Here is a 27,809-nt window from a genome sequence, read left to right on the forward strand (position 1 = left end):
AATGGGCAGGTTAGAGGGGGCTGGGCACTGAGAACTTAGTAGGCTACAGTTTTATAATCAAAGGAAGAGTGAGGAGGGGAAAAAAAAACACGTTTTTCCTCATTCTTGAATAGACATAACGCTTCCATCAGTTCCTTCTCTGGGTTGAGCAGGGGAGTTTTCCTATATGAGCAGGCTAGGACTGTCATGGCACTACGGAAAAATTAGTTTAGGTCTCATTACAATGAGGGCGGTCTTCCCAGGTAGTGCTAGTGGTAAAGAACCTGCCTGCCAATGTAAGAGATGTAAAATATGAGGGTTCGATCCCTGGGTCAGGAAGATCCCCTGGCAACCCTCTCCAGCATTCTTGCCTGGAGAATCCCATGGACAGAGGAGCCTGGCAAGCTACAGTCCATGGGGTCACAAAGAGTCGGACACAGCTGAAGCAACTAAACACGCATGCACGCACGATGAAGGCCTTTCACTTTGAAATGTCACTTTCCTATAAATTGTTGTCTTTTGTGTGTGCAGAGAGCATGTCCTAGGAGTCATTAACTGACTGGGCTCACTGGGCAGGATGTGGGTCTCGTGCCGCCATTGTTTGATTTTGGGGGGCATGCCCCATGCTTCCGGAGCATGGTTCTGTTGCTAAGCAAGCCCACTTGGTCTTGGTTAAGCAAACCTACTTTCTTGAGTGATTAGTAAGTTACAGGGTCTCCCATACTTTTTCTTTACTACAATCCCCTAGTGGGATTAGTTATTTAGTCACCTACTTTGCCCCTTTCCTATGTCCCTCTCAATTCCTCTCTGGTACCCTCAACCTACCTTCGCAGTTAGCTCTCGCATAGAATTTAAAGAGGAGGAACTTGCAGGGAATGGTCTGAAATGGCATTCAGAATGTTTGTCATCATGTCGGTCTTTACGCCTCTGGGAGGAAAATCTGGTTATGTTGCTCCCTTGTGTGAAACATTCTGATGACTTCTTGTTTCTCTTAGAATGTGACAGCCTCCCACACAGTGTCCAAGGGCTCTCTGTAATCAACCCTATCTCCCTCCCACTTCCTGAGCATCTCTTTGGCCCTGCTCTCTCTCACAGCCAGATAAACTTTTTCTCAGTTGATGTTAGAAGTAAAGTCTCATACAGGCTAAAGTCTTCTTAATGTTGTTTTTTTTCCTACCTGGAACACTTCTCCAACTTTTGTGACTCGATTACTCTTGATCTACCCCTCCTGTCTCACCGAGGCATTCCCACACTCTTCTGTGGTACGGGCCCCCTCCTTGTGCCTCCTGCCACCATCTCACTCTTTTCTGGAGTCCTTGTCACAGTTGTGGTTATTTATGTAATTTTTGTTTATTATTTAACTGTAAGACTTAATGCAAGCAGGGGCCATATTTACCTTCGCATTGTATCCTTAATGCTTAGCACAGGAAATGGTCTTTATAGGTGCTTAATCAGTAATAGTTGATTAAAGACTCTAAAGCAGCAGCCATGAAATCCTCTTCATTCTGTTCATCTCAAAGGTTTTCTGTTTTCCTAGTTAAAAAAAAAAAAAAATATATATATATATGTATCTTTATGTATGTATTTATATATATGTGTGTGTGTGTGTATATATATATATATATATATTAATATAGTTCAGTCCAGGAAAACATGAAGTGAGCACTTATTATGGACCAGGCTTCATCTTGGGAGCTAGCGGATTAATCAAGACAGCTTTATGTATCCATCTAGCCTGAGGTACCAAATCCATTCTGTTGCCCATTTACTAACCTGTGACCATGAGCAAGTTCACGGTGACCTAACCTCTTGGACTCTGTAAGTGTCTTCCACTGTGAATTGTGATAATGGTTTATCATGGAGCTCAAATTAAAGTGTCACTGATCCAAACTCAGGCCTACTCAGCTGCGCATGGTAAAGCCAATCTACTGACACCAGGTCGTGGTGAAGGAAAAGGCAGCTTGTATTGTGAAGGTTGCCAATACAAGGATGGTGGCTTGTGCTCCAAAACCCTAAACTCCTAGAAGGGTTTCAGCAAAACAGTTTTAAAGGCTAGGTGAGGGAGGGGGTATGTGATGAATGCATGGTGAGCAATTCTCTGAATGGCTGATGGTGAGGGAATGGGATAGTGTCTCGGGTTAACATTATCCACGCCGTCCTTAGGTTCCAGGAAGCCTGGTCATCAAATAGGCACATCTTCCATTTGGTGGGAGGTTTACATCTGTAAAACAACTCAGGAAAAGTGCATCAGATACTATTATCTAGGTACTTCAGAGAGGAGCTAGAGCAAAGGATGAGGGGGAAGGCCCTCAGGGCTCTGCTCTGTTACAAAGGTTTAGCATCTGAAAGGGCTTTGTAAACTTGAAAACTCTACACAGATAGTACTGATAATGGAGAATGACCCGGCCCCTGCTCCCTAGAGGCTCCCTTTCCACCCTTTCCAAGGTGGGTGGTGTGGGAGGGGAGTATCGGTGTGGACTTTACATATTTTATCTAACCTGCCATGGGTGGGACATAGGCTACTGGCTTTGGGCTTGGACATGTTGGTTTTTCAGGATTATCTCTTCTTTTACTTCTTCTTTTCTGTTTTTTTTGTTTTTTCTTTCTTTAATTCTTTGGCCTAACATTTTCCAGGATAGCTGTGTCCTTTCTCTAACTTATCAATTATGTGTGGGTATGGTGAGGGTGGTGAAGAAGGAAATGGCAACCCATTCAGTATTCTTGCCTGGAGAATCCCATGGACGGAGGAGCCTGGTAGGCTGCAGTCCACGGGGTCGCAAAGAGTCGGACATGACTGAGCTACTTCACTTCACTTCACTTCACTTCATGGTGAGGGTGGAACCGAGGGAAGAGAACCACAGGGAAAGCAGACGCTGCAGAGGTTGAGTTGCCCTGAGAGAAAGCTCTGGGCTTTGCCCTGCGGCCATCTCAGGCTCTCCCCAACCCTGAGCTTGGGGTTGGGATGTTGGAGGGGGGCAGGCATTGAGGGATCAGTACCCCTCAGGACCTCCCACTTCTTCACCAGGGACTTGCCTCTCTCACAAGTTCTGTTCCCTCACTGATCTAATGTTATCTTATTGTCCTTTCATTGAACAGTGAATATCTGCTGTGAAACCACTGTATGTGAAGAATTGTTCTAGCTTCTGTGGTATTTACAAGCTTCCTCATAAGACCCGACCCTGTCTTTTAAAGACAATAACAATTGTCGGTATTTATTGATGACTAACATGTACTATTTACATACGACTATTGTGTGCACCGGGCTTCCCTGTTAGCTCCGCTGGTAAAGAATCTGCCTGCAACACAAGGGACCCTGGCTCAATTCTTGGGTCAGAAAGATCCCCTGGAGAAGGGATAGGCTACCCACTCCAGTATTCTTGGGCTTCCCTGGTGGCTCAGATGGTAGAGAATCTGACTGCAATGCAGGAGACCTGGGTTCACTCCCTGGGTTGGGAAGATCCTCTGGAGAAGGCAATGGCTATGCACTCCAGTATTCTTGCCTGGAGAATTCCATGGACAGAGGACAGTCCCTCGGGTCGCAAAGAGTCGGGCACAACTGAGCGACCTTCACTTCCTTCAATTCAATGTGTGCATTAGTATAGGCACTCTGCCATGCTCCTTGGCATATATTTGTTTCATTTAATTGACACAACATCCTCATAGGGAAAGTGCTGTTTTTATCCCATTTTACCATTGAGGAACCTGAATTTATGCCATTTGCCCAAGGTCACAGGGCAGGGGGTGGCAGAGCTGGAGTCCTCACCCAGAGGGACTGCTCCAGAGCCCGGGTCTCAGCCTGCATGCCACGTGATTTCTACCTTCCATGAGGAAAGAGAGGCATGATGCGTAATCACAACCCAAGGCAGAATCGCATACATACTGTGAGCGAGATGCAAGGTCTGCTGAAGGAGTAGAGAGGACATACTGGGACAGGGTGAAGAGGGCAGAGGAGGATGCCCTGAGAGGCATCTGAGAAAAGGCCGAGTGCCTATGGGCCAAGGGGAAGGCGCTGAAAGCCAGCCCCGCAGAGTGGATGGAGACCAAGTCATGTTGCTAGGGCCAGAGTGTGGAATGCTGGTGCAGAATGGGAGGGAGAGGCAAGGTGGGATAAGACTGGCTCCCAAGGTGCCAGCCCTCAACCACAGGGATGAACCACAGGGATGCTAATGAGACAGGGACACCCTCTAGGTCCTCCGAGGTCCAGCTTTCCCAGAAACATGCCCCTGGGGTCGAAATACATGGAGAGGTGGTGCTGCAGTGGGCTGGCTGGACTTATTTAGGGCCAAGCAGAGCCCTGATAACTCCGTCTCTAGAGTCTGATGACCTGGCCCTGGCTCCCTGACGCTCACTCTTGTCTCTGCCCTCCCTTGCAGCTTTTGCTGGAGGCCACCATGAGCTCTCTCTGGTGCTCGGGAACCGGAGACGTCATCGAGGACTGGTGTCGATGTGACTCCACTGCTTTCGGAGCTGACGGACTCCCCACCTGCGCGCCTCTCCCTCAGCCCGTGTACAAGTCCCTCCTTTCTGGGCTTTCCCTTGCTGGCATGCCTTAGCATTATCCTGCAAACGTATATTAAAGATTGTTCACTATTTTCCAGGCAATGGGCTGGGTACTGGGGAACAGAAAGGAAAAGATGGTGCAGTACCTGCCTTCGGGGCACTTTCAGTCTTTCAGGGGAGGCAGTAGAGGGGATGGTTTGGTAAGAACTATTTGAGACAAGGACTTCCCTGGTGGTCCAGTAGTTAAGACTCTGTGCTTCCACTGCAGGGGGCAGGGGGCAGGGGGTAGGGGTGATCCCTGGTCTGGGGAACTAAGATACCACTTTCCATGTGGTGCGCCCCCCAAAAAAGTTATATGAGACATTTAAAGACAAGGTGAAAAGGGAATGGTCAAGTGTGAATCTGAAGAATAATGAAGGCTTTATGAAGGAGATGGCACTTGAGCTTTATGAAGGAGATGGCACTTGAATTTCTCCCTGAAGGTAGAAAAAGCAGGACAACATGACTTAAAGCTAAGAGGGGAAAATGTGCTAGAAGTGGATGAAGTTAGACATGAATTATAAGGCCCAGGCCAAAAGCACACTTACTGGGTGACTGGCACCGTGTCGGGCAGTAAAGTACTATTACCACCCTTCCCCTTTAATAGACAAGGAAATGGACTCAGATGGACTGAATAGCTTTTTGTACAGTCATAGAACAGGAAGCAGAGCCATAGCTGAGAGACCGTGGTCTTAGCCATCATAGTGCAGAGAGGATACCTCTGAGAAATGACTTTGGGTCAAACCAGTAGAGTTTGGTGACTGGTTGAGTATGGAAGTGAGAAGGAAGAAAGAAGTTGAGAATGGACTTAAGACTTATGACTGGAGTGGCTGGGAAGATGAATAGGCTACAACTGAGAAAAGAAGCATCCCAGGAGAAGCAGGTTTGAGGAGGAGGTTGACTCCCTCTGGACCTGCCTTAGAGTTATAGAGGGACAGTCTTACAGATATGGTCACTGGTCAGCAGGAAAGATGATCTGAGCTCTGTAAAAAAGTACCCACTAGTAAGAAGGTTGAACTCAGCCCCAAAGAAATGAGAAACAGAACCAGAGCTAGGAGAAAGGATGCTCCAGATTGACTATCAACCAGGAAGAATGGCAGGTCAAGGACGCGTGTTAAGGGGTATCTGCATTTGAGGGTTGAAGAAAGTGCAAAGGGCTCAAAGGTTGCTGAGAATGAACATGTCCGGTTTCCATCCCTGGATTCCATCCCCTCTGAGGAAGGCTGAACAGAAGTGGCTGGACTCATGTAAAGGGCAGGAGCCCCTGTTAGTCTCCAGTGGGGCTTCAACCATGGGAGTGAGGCCCAGAAATACTGTGTCTACTAAAGAGGGCTGGTCAGATGAGCTAGAGAAGCCTGGCCCCATGAATTGTCAGGCAAAGAGAGCCCAGAGAGAGGATCAGGGCCTGGTAACTGGAGGGCTGAGGAAGTGGGAGCAAGAGGGTAGGAGGAAACGCGCACGTGAGAGGCTGGCCTGGGTGCACCCTGCCCTCTGGTCTGTTCCATGCAAGTGCGGGTGGGCGTTAGAGGGCCAGGACCTAGCCGGAAGAACACCGAGAACCAAGAGAACACAGTGGTGGAGGGTCATTACAAGTCCGATGTCTCCTTAGGTCTTTTCTATTTGGGTAATTTTAGACACACCAGCCACTGGCTTCTTGCTCTTTATAGCCATGACTTGGACCTCTTAGCTCAAAGGGAATCAAGCTCATTATGAGTAAAAGCTCTTTCTTTTTGTAGAAAGGGAGACCCTAAAACATGGTGCTTCTAGACTGATTCACCAATTAAAACAGCTACCTTTGAAATACTGAAGCCACCAAATTGTTATCATCAGGTGGACACAAAATCCAGTTATTAGTGTGAGCTGATTTCATTTCTAAAGCTGCATTGACTAAATGTCACAGCAAAAAATCAAATTGGGCTAAATTTCCATAAACAGGAAAGTCTATTAAGGATTTTGCTTTCCTTGTCAACTCTAATCACTTCTCCCATCACCAGACCTTAATTTCTTGAATTTTTATCAGTAGTTGGATATAGAGATGCACCCTAGTTCTACACAAGCGTAAATCATACACAGTCCTATTTCTCGGTAGAGTCCACAGCCTTGGTCCCTATTTTCACAGATTCTGAATCCTTAGTAAGCCTTAGTTACTGAAGCTTCCTAATGCTTTTTTCCTTCAAAATAGCCCTGTGCATATGATTCTAATTAATGAATTTGTCAGTATTTGCACTGCTTTGTTTCTGCTCCATCTTTACTGTCATATGCAAACTATGCACTCCTTCCTAGTAAGCCACTGAAGAGCATGTGGTTTGTATTATTTCCCCACCAGTTGAATTCCTTGCTGTTGCTCCCACAGTCTCCCATGATTTCTTGTTAGAGTTCTTCTCACATGTGATTACAATCACATGTATAATTGTATGTTGGTCTGGCGACCACTCCACAGAAGAAGGGACTGGAGCTGGCCTGGGCATCCTCAGCACCAAGCATATTCTTATAAGTAATGGGTGCTTAATAAACATTTGTTGAATTGAAATTGAACATTGCTTTGGTGTGATCCGTCCACACGACCTTGCCTGGGAATCCTTGAGACCAGTGACACATCTTTGAACTCAGCAGAGACTAGAGGGCCTTGCTTATGGGTGGTCATGAGATAGAGGAGTCAAGGTTGGGACTAAATGGCAGAGACACATGTAAGGGAAGGAGGCTGGTGTGATCAAGAACTGGGAAAACTCCCCGAAGCCAGTGGTCTAGGAAGGAACAAAGACAAGAAGCAAGTGAGAAACCTACAGCACACACATGAAGTCAGAACAAAGACAGAGAATTGGAACCTCTTGGATCATTAGAAAATCCATACCAGTGGACGTCAGTATTGAATCTCTGCCATGCACAAACAGGGATGAGGTGGCAAAGAGTGGTCAAAATGGACAACTGACATGACATGAGGAGCCAGTGAATTGGGAAAAGCGATGCAAGACTGGAATCAGGAATCAGAATCTTCATAGAAACCCAACAGCAAAGATAGAAACTGAAATCAGAACCAGAGTTTGCAGATGCAGGCCATCGCCCCAAGGAGAACTTGACACGTGTCCAGCTCTCTCTGGCCCAGTAAAGTCCCCTGTAAACATGACCTCCAAACTGAGCAGATGTCAGTCCCCATAGCAAGAGGGGAAACCAGGGTTCCCCCAGCAGGGCAGATCCTGTAATGTTCTTGAAGCTGAGCCGACTGTTCTTCTTGAGGATTCTCCCAGATAATACCTTCAACGGGCCTTGGTATGAGTCTTGTAGGCACGTTTTCTAATTTTTCAAGAGCAAATCCAGAAATTATATTTTCAAGCCTATAATGTGTTACTCCAAAGGTCCTCTCCACCAACCGTGTGCGATATAACTATTTGTTAATCTTTGACTCACCTGCTTATTTATTTACCAATAAATGTTGAGTTCCCAATTTGTAATGGGCCCGTAGATGAACAAAATATAGACTTTAAGGACCTTCAAGAATCTTTACTTTTTAGTCAAGGAGACAGGCCCTCAAAGACATCATTTTAGTGGCTGGTCAAGAAAAGTTAGAAAAAAGAGAGTTTACCATGTAACAGTTGGGAAGGTGGCCAGCAGTGGTATCAGGAGACATCCCAGGTCTGGGTTGGGTCCTTGTCTCATGTTTCTTCCTGTCTGCACTCAGGCTGAGACTGTCCACGGTTCATGAGCCTAGCAGCACCCTTGTGGTCTTGGAGTGGGAACACTCAGAGCCTCCGATCGGGGTGCAGATTGTAGATTACCTCATCCGTCAAGAGAAGGTCACTGACAGGATGGACCACTCCAAAGTGGAGACAGGTGAGCATCTCCCACTGGGCAGGCTCATCTTGATCCAAGGTAGCAAAGAGAAAAGAAAAATGTCCTGCCTCCTGCCTTTGCCCCAGGTCCCCAGGTTCCCCGGGTCACGTGGGAAGAGCAGGGAGAAGCAGCAGCAGTTGTCTTCCCCATTTAAGAGTTTTTGCATAGTGAGTAGCTGACAAAGTCTTGTTTTGATTTTGTTTTCCTCTTTGTTTACGAAAGAGGTGTCTGTTTCATTGCCTCTAGGCACACTTACAAAGGAACAACAATACAATATGCTAGTTATCCTAGGCCACAATTAGGAAATAATTCTGTGTTAACCACTGCCATGATTACAGGGGAAAAAAAAAAATCCCTTTGCTATAACCCCCACTCCCCACCCCATCCAGGCAAAAGCATGTAGAAACAGATGTGCTTATTACCCTGTGTCTTGTCCTAAAGCAAGGACAAGCTTTTGCCAGGTCCTAAAGCAAGCAAGCAAAAGATCGTTTTGCTTGTCCTAAAGCAAGGACCTGCTTTTGCCAGGGCCTGGTGGAAGAGGGAAGTGTTAAAAGAGTGGAAATACCCCATGAAAAATGTTTCATGCCTCAGTATTTACTCTCTACACATAGAGAGAGGTCAACATAAATCATTCCTAAAACTGATGCATGAACATGGGCACCGGCAGGGTGGTCTCATTCGGGGCAAATAACTTCTGGTGAAACTATCATGGAGGCTTGGGAACATATGCACTGCCTTCGGGCATGGAGAGCTGGCTACTGCTTCTTCTGGTGTGCACAGGTATTGTGAAGGTCTGGCAGTGACCACTGACCAGAACAGATGTTCCCCGCCCGAGCCAAGAGCATGTCATAAAAGGGCTCGCTGGTGTGCTGGATCCATCTTGCCTTGGTTGTTTCTGAACTAACTCTGGACAAATGGCTCCAAACTGATGAGTTAGGTGTGAATCACTCAGAAAAGATCATTCCTTCTAGATCTCCTTTCCCTACTAGGAATTTCAGAAGATCAGGGACCAAGACTTCCTTGGTGGTCCAGGGGTTAAGACTCCACCTTCCAATGCCAGAGATATGAAGTTCTATCCCTGGTTGGGGAACTAAGATCCCACATGCCCCTGGGTGCAGCCAAAAATTTAAAAAATAATAAATTCAGCTCAGTTCAGTCAAACAGTCATGTCCGACTCTCTGCGGCCCATGGACTCCAGCACACCAGACCTCCCTGTCCATCACTAACTCCTGGAACCTGCTCAAACTCATGTCCATCAAGTTGGTGATGCCATCCAACCACCTCACCCTTTGTCATCCCCTTCTCCTCCTGCCTTCAATCTTTCCCAGCATCAGGGTCTTTTCCAATGAGTCAGTTCTTCACATCAGGTAGCCAAAGTATTGGAGCTTCAGCTTCAGCATCAGTCTTTCCAATGAATATTCAGGACTGATTTCCTTTAGGAATGACTGGTTTGATCTCCTTATAGTCCTGATTTCCTTTAGGAATGACTTGCAGTCCAAGGGAATCTATAAATTAATTAATTAAAAAAAAAAAAGAAGATGGGGGGCCAAATGATTTGCATATTAAGTTTTCATAGAGTTGATTATCCCCAGACATTGCTTGGCCACCACTGTTTCTCATGCCTTTTCTATTCCTTGCTGTTCTGGGCAGAAACGGTGCTAAGCTTCGTAGACGACATCATCTCCGGAGCGAAGGCTCCTTGTGCGATGCCCTCTCAGGTCCCAGACAAGCAGCTCACCACAATCTCTCTGATCATCCGATGCCTGGAACCCGACACCATCTACATGTGAGTGACACCCACCCACCTCGTTATTCCTTGCCTTGAACACCCCCAGACTTTTAGCTAGCTCCTTTTTACTACTTGAGCTCCTCTAGAGACTTGGAAAAATATAAGTGTTCCAAATCTTGTCTCAATCATCATTATAGTGTGTCTGTGTGTTAGTTGCTTAGTCGTATCTGACTCTTTGTGACCCCGTGGACTGTAGCCCACCATGGAGTCTTCCAGGCAAGAAGACTGGAGTGGGTTGCCATATCCTTCTTCAGGGAATCTTCCTGACCCAGCTATCGAACCTAGGTGTCCCACATGGCAGGCAGATTCTTTACCGTCTGAGCCACCAGGGAAGCCCTAGCATTATAGGGGACCTTCTAAACATTGGATGCGGAGGATCACAGAAGATAATAGAATCCCATCCTAATTTGCAACACAGAGGAGAAACATATAAACAGCTAGCTTTAACATCAGGCAGAATGAAATAAAAGCTAGACGTAAAAGAGCAAAGAACATGTCATAGAAGAGAAAAGAAAGTTGTGATTCATTCTAAGTAGAATGGAAGTTGTCTGGACTGGGTTGTGCAGATTTGCAGTAGGTCGCGCCATGTTAGAAAAGGCACACCAGGCGGAGGAAACAGCAAGGGCAGAGGTGAAAAGGTGTGATGATGAGCGGCCAGGAGACGATGGGGTGGAAACAGATGGTGAAGAAAGGGGCTAGAAGAAAGTGAACTCAGGAGAATAAAGTGAATGCTGAAAGTCAGAGGATATTATTACCTTTTTTTTTTTTTTTTTTGGAGGAAAGGAATAGAATACCAAGAGCTCTGCTTTAAAAAAAAAAAGGTAGCCTCAGTCACATTGAAATAGTTTTATAGAGGTGAGAGATGTTCCTTCTTCAAAGAAAATAAAGCGAGCTCCTATCTTGTGGCACTTGGACCAGCTCTATTCTTGCTGGTAGCTCTTCCCTGTTTCCCTCTGTGCTCTGGGAACAACTGTGAAGTATTTTCGAAGCAGACATAAAAGACACCAAAAGAGGAGAGATAGTGATGGAATCTAAGTCATGATGGGAACATTGGGGGACAAAGGCAGAATTCATAGTGATGTAGTTCTGGGACCCTTTGACCCCATCAGTATGAAAAACATTTAACAGTTTACAGATGAGGTCATGAGAATAGAGTCAAGGTTTCCAGAATAAATCGTTTCTATTTCCACAGCGAAAGAGTTCAAAGAGGAAAAGCACCGGAAATGTGAGTGACATGGATTGCAAAATGAACTTCCGTGCTCAGGCTGAATATCTTCAGTACAGAAAAGAGAGATGTAACCAAGGGGTCGGGCTGATGAAAGCAAAATACATAAAGACAAGTGATATTCTGGAGGAGCTGGAAAATATAGAGGGACATAAATGGTAATAGTAGGACAAAGACAAGTCTACTCAGGATTCTCATTAGCTGGCCTGCGGTTTGGGCAGCCTTGGTTCAGTGGTAAAGGCTCCTCCTGCCAATGCAGGAGATGCAGGAGTTAAGGGTTTGATATCTGGGATGGGAAGATCCCCTGGAGGAGGGCATGGCAACCCACTCCAGTATTCTTGCCTGGAGGATCCCATGGACAGAGGAGCCTAGCGGGGTACAGTCTATGGGATTGCAAAGAGCCGGACACGGCTGAGTGACTGAGCATGCACGTCCTTCATTAGTGGAGGAACCAATACAAGGAACAAAAATTTGGAAATATGGACCACCTAACCCACTGGAAATGCCTCAAACTCAGTGCAACTGGAATTCCCATATATAATGAGGGCTCAATAATTCCTGTCACTAAGTTACAGCTGTTAATTTGGAATTCAAGGCTCCTGTGAGAGTGAGGCTGGCATGGTTGTCTGTTAGGAGTGCCAGTCCTTACCCACCCTGGGACCCTCCTCATGTTGGCCTTGGTCTGGCTTCATTTCCTGATCAAAGACCTGAGTCTGATGCCTTCTCCAACTCTGCTATCCTGGGTGAGCTTTCAGTGTCTCCCTCTTACATCTTGTAAAACACAAACCTCTGTCAAGGTTGATTGCAAAAGAAATGATGAGACTGCATGAGCCAGAGGGGAAAAGAAACAGCCAACTTCCACTAGGTGGCGCTGCAGATCACATGCAGAGAGCACGCGGGCAGGCCTGGGAGAGAGGCTCCTCTCTGCAGAACCATCAAGTGAAGCAGAGCATCAGTCCCTGGCGTAAGGAGAGGAGCCCTGCAGTAAGACCTGAGACCACACGGGGCCCCACACCTGGCTTTGTTTCTAGCCGATGAGTGATGGAGTGGGACACAGCGTTTCTGCAGCTCTTTCCTTATCTATAATACAGGGGAAGGCAGCCTTCATGTACAGCACCTTCACTACATGTAGGTGTTACTGCGAACCCTCCAACCCTGTGAGATTAGGGTTATTGTTCCGCTTTTATAGTTGAGGAAATGGGAGTTCAGCAACACTAAGTGACTTCCTGTGAATCACACAGCTTGTCGCCTGGGAGTGGTGGGTGGTGAAGAACTGAATCAAGGTTTGCACTTTCTTCACTGCAACTCACTCCCAGACAGCCCAGGCTACTGGAAGGATCAAGCATGATCTTATTACTCACATTAAAGCACAGAGCTGGCTCTTCACCTGAGGTCCACAGAGGCAGAACATCCTTTCAGTATAACTGGCTCACTTTGTCATCCTGCCCACCCACTTTATTTAATGCATTGGAAAAGCATTATCCTGAGAAAGGCCTACAGTACAAAAACAGCCAAGAATCCCTGGTTAAAAGGGAGTGTCTGGTCCAACCTCATCATTTTACACATGAGGAAACTGAGGCCAGAGGGGGAGATGACTCCTGAGCCTTGTAGCCCACCACCCCCATCGCAGTGTGCCCACAGGAAAGCCGCTGCTTTTGGAGGGTGGGGGATGAGACAGTGAACAGATAATTCAGAAAGAGGGAGTGGATTTGGAGCCATCTGCAGAAACCAGCACACCTGGAGGGGGCAAGGGTGAAAGTTGCATTTAGAGGCAGTCAGCCCTAGGCAGGAAGCCCAAGGATGCTCATTGCACATCAGGTTTCAGTCCTTTAAAACATCAGCCCTGGAGCCAGAGCAGGGTTGCGTTGGTTGACACACACACACACACACACACACACACACACACACGATACACGTGTCATCACCCAGGCTCTAACGACAGGCTGAGCAATCCCAGCAGGCAGGCAGCAGTGGAAAGGGACCAGCAGCTCTGGATAAGGCAGTAGACGCACTTACACATCAGCCCTCCAGATTGGGAGCAGAGCTTATCTCTTCTTCCCACTGATTCCAGCCACTTACTGTCCTACCAGTGTCCAAAAGTAGAAACGATGATGCTGACAATGAACAGAGAAGACTTGCTGAAATAACTGCACATGACATTTCCACTTGAAATGCATGAAGTGTTCTCCAAGCTTGCTTCAATGGTAAAAGTAGTCTGGCTACTCCTCAGGGTCCCTCCAGGACTGAGAGAGCCAGGACCACTGAGGACAGTCTCTTAGGCCAAGAGTCTTCTCTATTTAGAAGCATGTGGGGAAGCATTGCCTTTCCTAATACCTTGCTTTGCTATTAAAAATGATAAGGGCTTAGGACCCTAAATTGTATACTAAATGCCCAGTCAGAGTAATGAGAATTAAATGCAGCACACACAATTTCATCCCAGCCCAGAATCCAGTAGACTTAGTGAGAACTCAGAGCAGGATGAAGCACAAAGTGAAACTTAGAGGGATGGGACAAGTGGGGTGGGGTGAGGATTAACTGCATCCCAGGCATTGAGAGAAAGCATCCATCTGACAGCCCTGTGCTACCTGAGACTTAGGATGTTTCAGTCCAGGGAAACTGCTAGAAACCAAGGGTTCAAGGTCAAGTAAGGTATGCTACAAGAGGTGGCTGGAACCCACTATCAACAATCCAGGGCAAGTGACCACTAAGCCTGTAAATATTCAGGCAGACAGCATCACGTGACCCATCAGCCGGTAGCAAGATGCTAGCCCTGACCTGGAGTCCTAAGGCGATCCTCAGGACCCTGGGAGGTGGACGGGAAAAGGCGAAGCAGAGCAATCTTACAGAGGATGGGACATCAGGCAAACTGGAGCTCAGGGCGGGGGTTCAGGAAGTAGGCTCAGACACACAGCTGGGGAGGGGCCGGTGAAGGAAGAGAGCCTGGTGGTAAGAGCAGGGCGCAGGGCCAGGCTCATGCTAGCAGTCCTGTGACTGCCGGCAGCTGTGCATTGACCTCACGGAGAATAGGGCTTCCTCCTTCCTGACTCTGCTGAGAAGGGACAGCTGGAAATGGGGTCAGGGCAGAGTCTGCACATGAGGGCGAGGGGAAATGCATCCATGTGGGAGTCCCTGAAAGTGGGGTGCAGGTCTGCAGTCTGGGCTGTATACTTCTGGGCCCATCCCTGACAAACAGTCAAGACAATCTAGAGCAGAAGGGCAGAGAAGGAAGGTGAGACCTGGCCTGAGACCAGGTTGTGGGGATAAGACTGGGAAACAGAGCAGGTACCAGAAGGGCAGATCAGATGTGCCGGCTTCAGGTTTGGTGACATCTGTCACAATTCTAGAAATAGTAGCAAGAGGCTGATCCCGTGTTTGTGTGTTGCAGGGTCTAGAAGGAATGATGAAAACTTCTGGGGGCTGCCATTGCTAGGGATCCAGGCAGCCCAGAGTGTGGGCCTGGATGCGAAGGGCTCAGATCTAGGAGGGGAGGGATGGTGGGGGAGAAGGGCAGCCAGCCCCTGGGTTTGGGATCAGGGTGGCAGAGGGGTTTAATACCAGGCAAGGTGGTAGACCTGAACTAAGGAGCAAGGCGAGGAGCAGAGGGCAGTAGAATTGACAGAGTCACTTGTACACAGAAGATGGGAAGGCCAAGCACCTGGTCCTTGTTTGATTGACAGCAAAGAGGCGGGGCGATCCTGCACAGCCGGCGGGGTGGGATTCCAGCCTGAGACGGGGGAGGGCAGAGGGAGGGAAACCAGCACACCAGGACACACAGGTTCCTAACATTGACCATTTCCCAGGTTTCTCAGCGAGGAGGCAGTCATAGATGCAAGGCTGTCTTTCTCTCTGCCGAGAGAATCGTATATTTCCTGGCAGAGTCTTTAGGCAATTCCCATTTCTTTTCTGCCTCACCGGTTCAGCTGTCTGAGGCTCATTTACCTGAACAGGTACTCAGGCCCCTCTGTCTCGGGGCCTCTTTCTTCTTCTCACTTCTCTTCCTCCCTGCAGCTCTGCCCAGAGGAAAGAAGATCCAGACTGGCCAATAAATGCAACCTCCCAGGGAGACAGAGCAAAAGAGAAGAGACAAGAAAAGCAGTGTTAATGATTTGCTTTAGACTCACTAGATTAGTTGTTAGAGGCCCTGGGCACAGACACCAGGGGTGATCTTCATGGTTATATTCAACTTCTGAGTAGCAGAGCCTAGTGTTGCTTTTTCCTCTGCATCCGGCTCCATCACCCGAGGGGGAAATTTTACACTGAGCCTTTGATGGCCGGGTCTTTATCTTCTTTCTGGAGTGTGTGTGTCTGTGTCTGTGTGTGTCTGTGTCTGTGTCTGCGTGTGTGTGTTGAAGGGTGGAGGGGGCTCTTAGAACCACATCTTCTCAATGCCAAGGGTAGCATAAGGTTTCCACTTCGGCCTCCTGGTCCATGGCCGGTAGCATCTCCGTGGATCAGAACGAGTCGCATGTAGGAAATAGAGGGTTCAGTCACAGGCAAGTCAGGACCTCTTGACTCTGGCTGTTTCACTTCTGACTTTAAAGAGGAAAACTGTCCTCAGTGCTTGGCACAAAAGCCTCAACTGAGCACAAGATGGGCAGAACAGAATTGATAGTAGTGTCGTTGGGCGGCAGGTACTATGTTAGGTATTTCTGAGCTTTATTATGCCATTTCATCTTCACAGTGATCTGCAAGCAATTTTATTTTCATCCCCATTTCACAGAGAGGGAAAAGAAAGCCCAGAGGAGTTAACTTCAACTCTATTTTCAGGGAGTAGAGGTTTCAGACCCACGTCAAACCATCTGTTTCCATCTTTTTCTCAGCTCAGAAGTTGTCAGGATGTAACAGGCATCAGAGTCACCTGGAAGGCTTGTCATAGCACAGATTTTGTCCTCATGCCTAGAGTTTCTGATTCAGTAGGTCTGGCATGGGGTATGAGGATTTTCATTGCTGTCCACTTCCCTGACTATACTACTGGGGGACCCCACTTGGAGAAACACTGCCCTGTGCCTTGATGGTTGCTATCATGCAATATCCTCAAGACAGCAAATGATAGCCCAGGACCCACCAGGAAGTAGTAAAAGACTTTATACTGCATACTTTATGACCTGGGTGATGGTAGTAAGTGCATGACTAGGTGGCGAGAGCAGCCGGGGGAAACCCGTCCATCCAGGCAAGGCTTGGTTGTCAGCCAGAACCCCGTGAGTTCTCTCTGTTGATGCCCTCCTCTCCCTGCCAGGTTCACCCTGTGGGGCGTGGACAACACAGGACGACGCTCCAGGCCAAGTGATGTGATCGTGAAGACCCCTTGCCCTGTGGTGGATGATGTCAAAGCCCAAGGTAAGAGACATGGAGGCCATCAGAGTCTGCTGAGGGATGCTCTGGGGACCTCCCCTCACCTTGGGGCAAGGGGGAGCAAGGGAGTCAAAAGAGAACAGCCTGGAGTTCAGCGGGGAAGGGGGAGAATTCAAGGCTCAAGAGTGGAGCATCTCCTTTGCAGGAACTCCTCCACTTCTGCCTCTGACGTGGAAATCTGCATCGCGCCCTGGTATTCCACATGGCCTGTAAGTCAGGGAACGTAGCAGACACTGGTGAAGGCCCCAGATACCCATAGGAGTACACCAGGTGCTTGGGGACATGATGCCACGTGCTCGCTGCATCAGAGAGACCTCTGCCCTCAGGATGCTGATCAGCTTACTTACCCTCTTCCTGTCTGTTTTTGTACATCTGAAAGTTTATTTTGAATTCCAGTAAAGGAAGACTACAGATTTAGAATGCATTGCTGTATGACTCCCTCCTACAAAAGATGTGTCAAAATCTTCATTCTGTAGTTTGGAGTTGTTATGGATCAGTTCTTTGGTAAAGAATCGTCCTTTTTCAATGCACCAGAATGAGACCTTGTCAGTTAGGAAGAGTTGGTTTTTCAGTCAACATCCATTATACAAATAGCACATTTCTGACTGTGGCTTCCCATGAAGCTTCCTGGTGTCTGGATAGCGTCTCTTGCTCTAAGGTTTATTCCATTCCCTCCACAACCAGGCTTTTACCCTCCTGGGCACCCCTTCTGCAGGGCCCTGGCACTAGTTAAAGTGATCTGATCAACTGCCAATATCTATTAGCACTTGGACTGCTGATGGAGCGATAGCATGTGCATAGTAACAGAAATGGTGACTGATGTTAGAAGTTTAGGTCGCACAGGTTTTGATAAGAGAAGTTTTCTTGCCAAGCTGGCCGGTGATACCCCTCAAATCACCTTAACTGTGGCAGGTGACGCCAGCTGCCTCAAGTTGGTTATGAGTTGACATAACCCCACAATGTTCAAGGGGTGACGCCACGGTGATGCAAAGTAGCACTGGGAAGAGAGACCTAGACCTACTTTATTTTTCTTTAAAAATATTTTAGTTATGTACTTATTTTGGCTATGCTGGGTCTCCTAGTTGAAGAAAGCGGCGGCTGCTCTCTGGCTGTGGTGCATGGGCTTCTCACTGTGGGGGCTTCTCTGGGTGTGGAGCAGACTCGAGGGCTTGCAGGCTTCCGTGGTTGCGCGCATGGGCTCAGTAGTTGCTTCTCTCCAGCTCTAAAGCTCGGGCTCAGCAGTTGTGGGCTTAGTGGCTCTGAGTCACGTGGGATCTTCCCGGACTAGGAATTGAACCTGGGTCTCCTGCATCGCAAGGTGGATTCTTCACCCCTGGATCACCAGGGAGGGCCTGTTGTTATTCAGTCACCAAGTCATGTCTGACTCTTTGCAACCCCATGGACTGCAGCATGCCAGGCCTCCCTGTCCATCACTGTCTCTCGGAGTTTGCCCAAGTTTCATGGCCATTGCATTGGTGATGCCATCCAACCATCTCATCTTTTGTTGCCCTCTTCTTTTTATGCCTTCTAGGGAAACCCTAGATCTACTTAATTAGGATCCCTGATGTTTAGCACTTTACAACTTCCGAAAAGGAAGGACTTTCATTTGCTACCTCATTAAACATGCATGGCACGCTAAAAGCATAGTTATTTTCAACACAGAAATCTGATCATTTTAATGCCTCTCTTACAACCCTTTAACGGGTTTCCATTCTTTTTGTGATGAAGATCAAAATATGTATCAGGTATGCTGCTGCTGCTAAGTTGCTTCAGTCGTGTCTGACTCTGTGCGACCCCATAGACTGCAGCCCACCAGGCTCCTCCGTCCATGGGACCTTCCAGGCAAGAGTACTGGAGTGGGGTGCCATTGCCTTCTCCAATGTATCAGGCATATTAGGACTTAAAGGAGCCCTTGCCCACTTCTCCGGCTTCTTCTTGCCCCTGCTCCCCATCAATCTCTGTATTTTCTGAAGCCTCACTGCCTCTTTCCAAGACACCATTTCCAACACGGAGGCTCTGCCCATGTTGGGCTTTTGACCTCAAGTGTGCTCCAGCCTCACCCCTTTCACTGATCAACTCCTCAGTCTACAGTTCTCGGAGTAAGTGTCCCTGCTCCAAGGAGGGTCCAGGGCCACTGCTCGATGCCCTCACAGTACCCTGTTTCTTTCCTTCAGAACACTTACCTCAGTTTGTTATTATCATGCCTTATTCAATGCCTGTCTACCTCATTAGTCAGTGAGCTCCATGAGAGCAGAGTTCCGGTCTGTCTTTGTCACAGTTGTGTCCCTAACACTCAGAAAGCAGCATGCTGACCAACTGTTTCCAGAAAACTTAGACTGTGGAGTCGGACCACCCAGGGTCAAGTTTCTGCTCTGCCATCTAACTACTTGACCTTGAGCAGGTTATTTCACTCCATGCCTCGGCTTATTACTCTGTAAAATGGGATGGGGATTATGATACCCTAGATATTAAGTTTCTAGTGAGAGTTCAATAAGTAAATTTATGTAACTTAAAAAAAAAAATTTATTGGAGTAGAGTTGATTTTCAATGTCATGTTAGTTTCAGGTGTAAAGCAAAGTGAATCAGTTATACATATACACAGATCCACTCCTTAGATTCTTTTCCCATTTAGGCTATTACAGACTATTGAGTAGAGTTCCCTGTGCTATACAGTAGGTCTTTATTCATTATCTATTTTATATATACTAGTGTGTGTCTATCCCAGTCTTCCAATTTATCCTTCCTCCCTCTTATTCTGTGGTAATTCGTTTATAATGTTAAATTAGATATTTAGAGGGTTATTATGTAAAAGACTGAAACCCTTCCTTTGTCTCTCAATACTAATGAAGAAAAGACCTCTATTAGAAAATAGTTTTCAAGCTATATATCAAAATAATTCCCCCTGTCAGGACTGTTGGTCTTCACTGAGATGTTACGGCTGAATGGAGACCTTTAAGTATAAGACCAATGTGCTTCTCTCTGGAGTGAATACTGCCTGGTTTGTAGGGTGTGGACAGAATGAGTTTGAACATCTAAGAAATCCCTCCATGGTAAAAGTATAATCTGGGGTGGAACATCCTTAGATGAGAGACTGGGGAGGACCCACGGCACCCTTACTTCATCATCTGTTGATTTCTTACTCCAAGCCAGAGCAGAAACAGGTGGTGAGAAGGTGCCCCAGCTCTTTCTGTTTTGGAAACTTTGCCAATGTCCTTACTGGCAGCGGCAGGCACCCTGGACTTCCTTGCTGAGTAGGCAGTGGGCTGGTTGACATCAGTGGGTGATAAGCAGGTAGGCGAGATGCCTCATAATGCCACCTGCAGGAAGAGATGGATAGAGCAACTCTGGAATAAAGAGTGGGACTTCCCAGGTGGTGCTAGCAGTCAAGAACCCACTTGCCAAAGCAGGAGACATTAAAGACACAGGTTTGATCCCTGGGTCAGGAAGATCCCCTGGAGGAAGACATGGCAACCCACTCCAGTATCTTGCCTGGAGAATCCCATGGATGGAGGACCCTGGCGGACTACAGTCCATGGGGTCAGAAAGACTTGGACACGACTGAAGTGACTTAGCACATACACGAGGTAGAGTAATCAGCCAGGGAGAGACCACTGTACTATTTCTCTGTGGGGCTTCTTTGTGTTAATTCTGGTACCCATATCAAAATATGCTTCTGATCATTTGTGCTCCCTGGCAAAGAAGACTTTCTGAAACCCTAGCAGACCAGCTGAGAGGACAAGAGGCAATTTAATTCTGAGAGAATGAAATAGTGTTCCCAGGTCCCGTTATCCTTCAGCCAGGAAGGAGTCCTGTACTAGGCAGGTGTGGAGATTAATGAATTAGACTAATTAAGGGCATCCTTGCAAATTAGTACTGGCCTAGCCATTATAAATATATATATATGCTTTACTGTCTTCAAACCCAGATGGCGATCATAAATATAACTCACTTGGGTGGAGTTTACAACTAGTAACAAATGGGAATCACCTTTTAAGTGACCCAGAGCATAACCTCAGCTCCTAATTATCTAACAGAAACCCAGACTCTTATATGATCATTTTCCTAAACTAGGAATTCTTCTATGAAGAATTTTACCACCTCATGACTGTAAAGCCTTTGACCAAATAAGTTTCTACCGGTAAAACCACCCTTCTCCTAGCAGGAAAGGCTATGGTCAGTAATAAGATAAACTTAGTCTCTTGGTTGGGGTGCAGCCTTACAGGAGTTCTTCGTGTGGCTTCACTAAGCAAAGGCTGGTTCTGATCCATCTTTCTTCCAGCATCCATCCTCCTCTCCTGATGCCAAACACAAATCCTATCCATTTCTTCATTGCTACTTCCACAGCCATTGATTCATTAATAACACACCCTGGTATTAGATGCTAAAGAAACAAAAAGAACAAGGCTCAGAATCTATTTTCAAGGATTCTGTAATCAGATTTCTGAATTTATCAAATACAACAACCTATTTCAAGCCCTTGCTAAACATCTGACTTGGGCTTTGGGCGGGACAGCGGGGGGTGGGGGGGTGGGGGGGGTGAGGGGGCGGGAAATCCCCTACCTCATGGAGACTATATTTAAGCAAGGATGACAAAGCAAAAAAACCAAAAAAAAAAGGGGGAGGGATAAATACTGTGTCAGATAGTGACATATGTTATGGAGACATACAAGCAGAGCAGGGGGATGGTTTAAGAGGTGCAGAGGGTAGGATTTCACCTAGGATGGGCTGGGAAGCAGGTGAAGGAGGAAGACACGCAGACATCTGGGGGAGGGGCCTTCTGCAGGTTTCAGCCAACATAGGGCTATGGAGGGAAGGAAGAGTGAGCCAAGGTCAAGGGCAAACAGAGAGTTGGTTGCCATGTAACAATGCTGGTCCCAGAGGAAGTAAAGTTTCGAGAGAATGAGTTAGTATAGAACAGTGGTGTCAAAGAGTGGTCCAGACCACCAGCAGCAGCATCACCTGGGAGCTCGTTAGAAATGCAGACACTCAGGTTCCATCCAAGACCTACTGGATCAGGAACTCCAGTGGGAACCAGAAACCTGGGCTTTCACAAGCCTTCCTGGCTGTGAATCAAGTTTAATTCTCCAGTTTGAGAATCCCTGGTATGAAGGAAGTACAGAGCAGCATAGAGAGAGAAAGGTGTGGGAGAGGACAAGCAGACTCGGAGGATGCAGGGGAAGGGACTTTGCAATTTGGACAGTGCTAAGAATGCAAAGCAGGAGACCCGAGTTTGATCCCTGGGTTGGGAAGATCCCCTGAAGAAGGGCATGGCAACCCCACTCCAGTATTCTCACCTGGAGAATCCCCAGACAGAGGAGCTTGGTTGGCTACAGTCCATGGGGTCGCAAGGAGTCGGACACGACTGAATGACTAAACACAGCACACAAGAATGACGGAGATGAAAAGCCAGTTGGGATTCATAGCCCTCAAGTTTCACATGGAATTCCACAGTTAGTTACTTCAGTGTGGGGACAGACTGGGCTTTTAGGTAGTTCCGCACTAAAATAATGAAACTGATGACTTAGGACCTCCATTCAGGAGACCTTCATCACAGCAGCCAAGGAAGCCATTGCAGAAGGGATAGATGTTTCCCAGGATGCTTATGTCTTCGTAAAAAGAGCAACCACTGCTGGGGGATAAGAAAGCTCCCTCCTGCCCTTGGAGTGAGTCACTCCTTTTCATTTAAATAAGAGTATTTCCTCCTGCCCCGCTCTTGGACTCCTGTGTTTGAATTTCTGTCTCATGGCACTGGGGAAAGCATGATCAAGTAGAGAACCAGTAACAGTGATTTTTAAAAATAATATCTACTATTGTCCAGCTCTCTCTCTCCCTCACTTCCAGACACCATGGTGACCCGCCTTTTTCAGATCTGCTGCCCACCATAGCTGGGGAGCTTCTGTGCTGGTGTTTCCTCTCCCTGATCTGCTCTGCCCAGATGTCCCCAGCTCATTCTCTCCCCTTCTCCAAGCCTCAGCTTGATTGTCATCTTTCCAGTGATTCCCTCATATTTAAAATTGCAATGCCCCATCCAGCACTCCCAGAGTTCCTTCTCCTGTTTTATTTTTTAACACACTGTATTTTACTTATACATTATGTTTATTACTTCACCAAATGTGTCCTACCACCAGACTGTATCATAAAATGAGAACTTTTATCAAAGTTTCTCCATGATGTAGCCCAAGTACATAGAAAAATGTCAAGCATGTGGTAAGCACTCAGTAAAAATTTTTTCAGAATGAATTAGTCAGTAAATGTGTACGTGCTCTTTCTAGACATCATGCGAAAGAAAGGCTTTACATTCATCATCATCACTTTTAGCCTCACAATACTCTTGGAAGATATGTGTTATTGATCCTCATGGAACAAACAAGGAAACTAAAACCCAGAGAGGTTAAGTGACTTGTCCAAGGTCACACAGCCAGTGGAGCTCAACTCCATTTGGTGTCATGGTGCCTGTTCTCAAACCATACCTTTGGGTCTGAGACCTTTAGTCCCAGCCCTGTTGATTTATTCTGCTGCCCAAGCGTTCTTAACTCCCTTCTCTCTCTCTTTTTTTTTCTTTTTGTGATGAGGCTGCATATATTGACACGTTGCCATCTCTTCACTGGCATTTTAACTATTCCTGAACACCCTGCATGTCAACAGAGGAAAGACCCATATGTATTTTGGATAGCTCAAGACTTCTGGGAAGCTGAAAGCTGGGTAAATGATAACCAAAAATACCTTAGAGTCTTACATTCTTTGAGTTAGTGAATTCCTCAGATGCTATGAAAGCTAATGAAATAATATCCATAAATTCCCTCAGCGAAGCTAGGAAGAGCCAGAAATACTCAGTCTCTAGAAGCCTAGCATGTAGATCTTTCTGAATATAGCATCCCATTTATTGATGAAGGCTTTTAAGCACACCCTGGAGTTAGGTTACCTTGGTTTTAGGAGATTTATCATGGAACCTGGGCCTATCTCACCTGGTCTCAGACACAAATGCTGATGCTAATGGCCTTCTCTAGTTGGATATTACTGTTGTGTTAGGAGAATAGTAAATATGCCAGAAAACACCTTCTCAGTCATCACGGTTCTTCAGCAGAATGTTACCACCAGGGCCGGAGCCTGGGATGCTATGTCCCATCACCAGAAATAAGAACAGACTGACATCAGAAAAAGGGTGGGATAAGGGACCCCAGACCTCCCTGTCTGGGCCCTGATCTCATCATACATTGTTCCTCTATTGGTCTTTCTCCTCTAAGTGCACACTCCCCGCTTCCCATTGTACACAGCACAGCTCTTAGGATAGTCCCTCTGCTTCTTTCCATTTCTACTGCAGAAATGACAGACTCCCTGCATATTGACTTGACTCTCTCTCATGAAGCATCTATGGGTCAGCCAGGGAAATGTCCTCTGCCAGAAGTAGTCACTCCAGAAAACATCCCCCAAGACCCTGCCTCCTGCATGTTAAATTGGTTAAACACTGCCATCCCCTGAGCGTCGATGCAAGAGAGCAATGTGAGATAGATAATATTTTCAACCCTGACTCCAGCCCACACCGGCTATGCGACCTTGGGCAGATAACCTGGCCTTTGTGACTGTCCTCATTTGTAGGACAAGAACATTCATAATCATTGTGCAGTGCTGGTGTGGGGATTAGAATTCACAGGTGTAACCTTCTTGGTGACCAATAGGCTGTTAACAAATAAATACCAGAGCTCTTTACATTCTATATAATTTTATTTATATTCTTTATATTCTGTTAATATATAATAAATACCAGAGATTTTTTATAGTCTAAATCACTGTCCACTTCATCTCTTGATCTTATTTTAACAACCTGAGAATTTTAAAGTCCTGAAAATCCAAATGAATTTCTGGACTGAAATGATTTTTATTGCAGCTAAAGATGCTGGTTACAAGGGTTTAACTGCTAATGGGTTGGTATAACCTGGTCTGGAGATACATCACCAGAAACCCTCCCCCAAAGTAGATTCAAATGACTCCTAAAGTCATGAATTTCACCCATTGAGCTAACATTTGTGAATCTATTACAGTGTCTAGCCTTATTCTGGCCACTCAGGACACTAAAGAAGTAATATCTGGCTCCTGGACAATGAGCAGAATAGAATAAAAAATGAAATCATTGCAGTGTTTGGGCAGAGGTAAAAATTTTAGTCATTCCAACCCAGAAAATTCTTACAATGATGGCTCTGTCATTACCAGCAGCCTTGAATTCTTTTGAAATTTTTACAATGAATCAGGGCCTTTTGGCCAACAGGGGATCAAGTGGGCAAAGTCTGACTCAGAAGCCCGGAGAACTTAGTTTCTCCATCCCCAGATTGAACTCTGAGTCCAAGACAAAGCATTGCTTTCCAGATCTCAGTTCCCAGCTGTTTAGGAAGGAAGTGTGAACAAATGTCCTTTCTGAAAATATTTAATGATAAAGTGCTTTGAGCTCCACAAGAAAGAGTGCCAAGGCTACAACAAATTCACTGCCACTTTGCCACATCACCAACTTCTGTCTTATCAGTGCACACCTTGGAGGCACAAATCTAAGGGGTATAAATTAAACCAAAAGATCACTCATTTGGAACTGCAGAATGCACTGGACTCAGTGTACATGTCAGCACAGATCAAGCACCACAAGCTTGCCTTCCCAGCTGTCCGGGTGGCCCTAGCAAAGGACCTGCATCCCTGTGGCCGCAGCTCAGGTTCCCTCTGGCGCTGCAGCCGCGGCAGGTCTTCGCGTGGCTGGAGGCGTGACCTGGCCATGCCTCACTTGGTCCCTGAGCAAACGCTGCTCCCCACTGCTCAGGGCTTCCCCACTGCTTTTGCAGAATTCCATTTGTACCCAAGCTATGCAGCCTCGAGGTGCAGGGGAGTTAATGCCTCCCAGGGGCAAGTGTGAAAGATCCCGGATGGGAGCTGGGTATAAAGTCTTCTTCCTTTCTCCCTGTGGAGGGACTTGTGGGAACCGGGTAGCTTCATACATTCTCCTGCAAAATCACCATCAGTTCCTTTGAGCAATTTCTAATATTTTACTCTGCCTCCTTTCTTGCCTCATTTCTCTCTATCCTCCTTCCTGCTTCCCTGGGACTACATTTGCCAATAAAGTATCAATCTATGAGCTTTTGCCTCCGGCTCTGTATTTTTAGGAAACACGGGTGAAGACAAAGAAAATTATCACTGCAGTTGACCTTAGAGTGATTCTGTTTGAAGCCTTTCATTTTATAGAAGAGAAAACTGAAAGCTGATGGGGCAGAAATAAAGTAAATTACTCAAACCACTTTCTCCAGGCTTTAGGTTCAGTATTCTTTGAGTATCATACACACACATACACACATCATATATATCCACATACACCTTTACATGCGTATATACACATACATGCTTATATTTATAATCATTTATATATATACACATAAATAACTTCTTTATATATATGGGCTTCCTAGGTGCTAATAGTAAAGAATTCATCTGGCAATGCAGAAGACATAAGAGATGCTGGTTCAATCACTCATTCAGGAAGACTCCCCTGGAGAAGGGTATGGCAACCCACTCCAGTTTTCTTGCCTGGAGAAGCCCTGTGGACAGAGGAGCCTGGCAGGCTACAGTACATAGGGTCACAAAGAGTCAGACACAGCTGAAGCAACTTAATGTGCGCCCACGCATGCACGCATGTGCGCGCACACACACACACATATATCTTATTTATGTGCCTTTTCTCACCTTGTCAGAAATAGCAGACAAGATCTACAATCTCTTCAACGGCTATACCAGCGGGAAGGAGCAGCAGACCGCCTACAACACGCTCCTGGATCTGGGCTCCCCCACTCTCCATCGAGTCCTCTACCACTATAACCAGCACTATGAGAGTTTTGGAGAATTCACCTGGCGCTGTGAGGATGAACTGGGCCCCAGGTAACCAATAAACTTCATCGTCTCTTTTACAGACCTCAGCTCTTGGAAACTTTGCGCCTCTTCCACTATATTACTGCCTTCATGAATTTGTAGATATCCTGGGTGAGCTTAGGTGCCTGGAGAAGTAGGTCCTGTGCTTTTAGGCAACTCAGTTCATACAGATTAGTTATGGATAAGCTGTATTAAAGAGTCAAGTCATGAATGCATTTCCTGAACTCTGAAAAAAACCTTTGCCCTTGAGCTGTATTACCCCTTCTTTATCATGCTGATGCAGCATTCCAAAGGCTAAACTGTAGGAGCCAAAAGCTTAGTCTTTTGAAAGAAAATTAGAAATTTTATTGAAGGGGTTATCCAAAAAATTTACTGTATATGAACTTTGCATGTGTTATATGCATATACAGATTTATTTTTTAAATTAATTGATCAGTGAATTTTTATTTTTGGCTACACTGGATCTTCGTTGCTTTGTGAGGGCTTTCTCAAGTTGCAGAGAGCAGGGACTACTCTTCCTCTTCCTCGCAGTGCGTGAGTTTCTCGCTGCGGCGGCTTCTTTTGTGGTGGAGCACGGGCTCTAGGCGCACAGGCTTCAGTAGCTGTAGCACAAGGACCTGGTTGCCCCGTGACATGTGGGATCTTCCTGGACCAGGGATTGAGCCTGTGCCCCCTGCACTGGCAGGCGGATTCTTAACCACTGGACCACCAGGGAAGTCCATACAGATATATTTTGAGCTAAATTCTGTGTTCTCTTGAAAGGCAGAGTAGGGATAGCCAGTGACCCACCTTGGCATCTAACTTGGCCAAAGTTAGGATAATGTAGTGTTTGTCAACTTACCATGGCCCCGAGGCTACAACTTCCTAATACTCAGCGCCTCTGCTTTTATGTTACTTAACTCAGAGATAGGTTATATATACCAAGTCAGATTGATTATATTCTTTGCAGCCAAAGATGGAGAAGCTGTATACAGTCAGCAAAACAAGACCTGAAGCTGACTGTGGCTCAGATCATTAGCTTCTTATTGCAAAATTCAGGCTTAAATTGAAGAAAATAGGGAAAACCACTAGGCCATTCAGGCATGACCTAAGTCAAATCCTTTGTGATTTTACAGTAGAGGTGACACATAGATTCAAGGATTAGATCTGGTAAACAGTGCCTGAAGTACTATAGATGGAGGTTCACAACATTGTATAGGA

General features: G+C 46.5%; 1 protein-coding gene across 2 annotated transcripts in view; it reads left to right on the forward strand.

Annotated features, from left to right (window-relative positions):
* ASTN1 (astrotactin 1) overlaps positions 1-27,809 on the forward strand; it is a 345,625-nt gene that overhangs the window by 310,912 nt on the left and 6,904 nt on the right. For both annotated transcript variants that reach the window (XM_043486036.1, XM_043486035.1), the window contains exons 18-22: positions 4,353-4,486; positions 8,195-8,346; positions 9,997-10,132; positions 16,597-16,697; positions 26,435-26,618. In XM_043486036.1, coding sequence (XP_043341971.1) covers positions 4,353-4,486; positions 8,195-8,346; positions 9,997-10,132; positions 16,597-16,697; positions 26,435-26,618 — 707 coding nt within the window. The remainder of the gene's footprint in view (positions 1-4,352; positions 4,487-8,194; positions 8,347-9,996; positions 10,133-16,596; positions 16,698-26,434; positions 26,619-27,809) is intronic.

The sequence above is a fragment of the Cervus canadensis genome, chromosome 13, assembly GCF_019320065.1.
Source record: "Cervus canadensis isolate Bull #8, Minnesota chromosome 13, ASM1932006v1, whole genome shotgun sequence".
Lineage (NCBI taxonomy): Eukaryota > Metazoa > Chordata > Mammalia > Artiodactyla > Cervidae > Cervus > Cervus canadensis.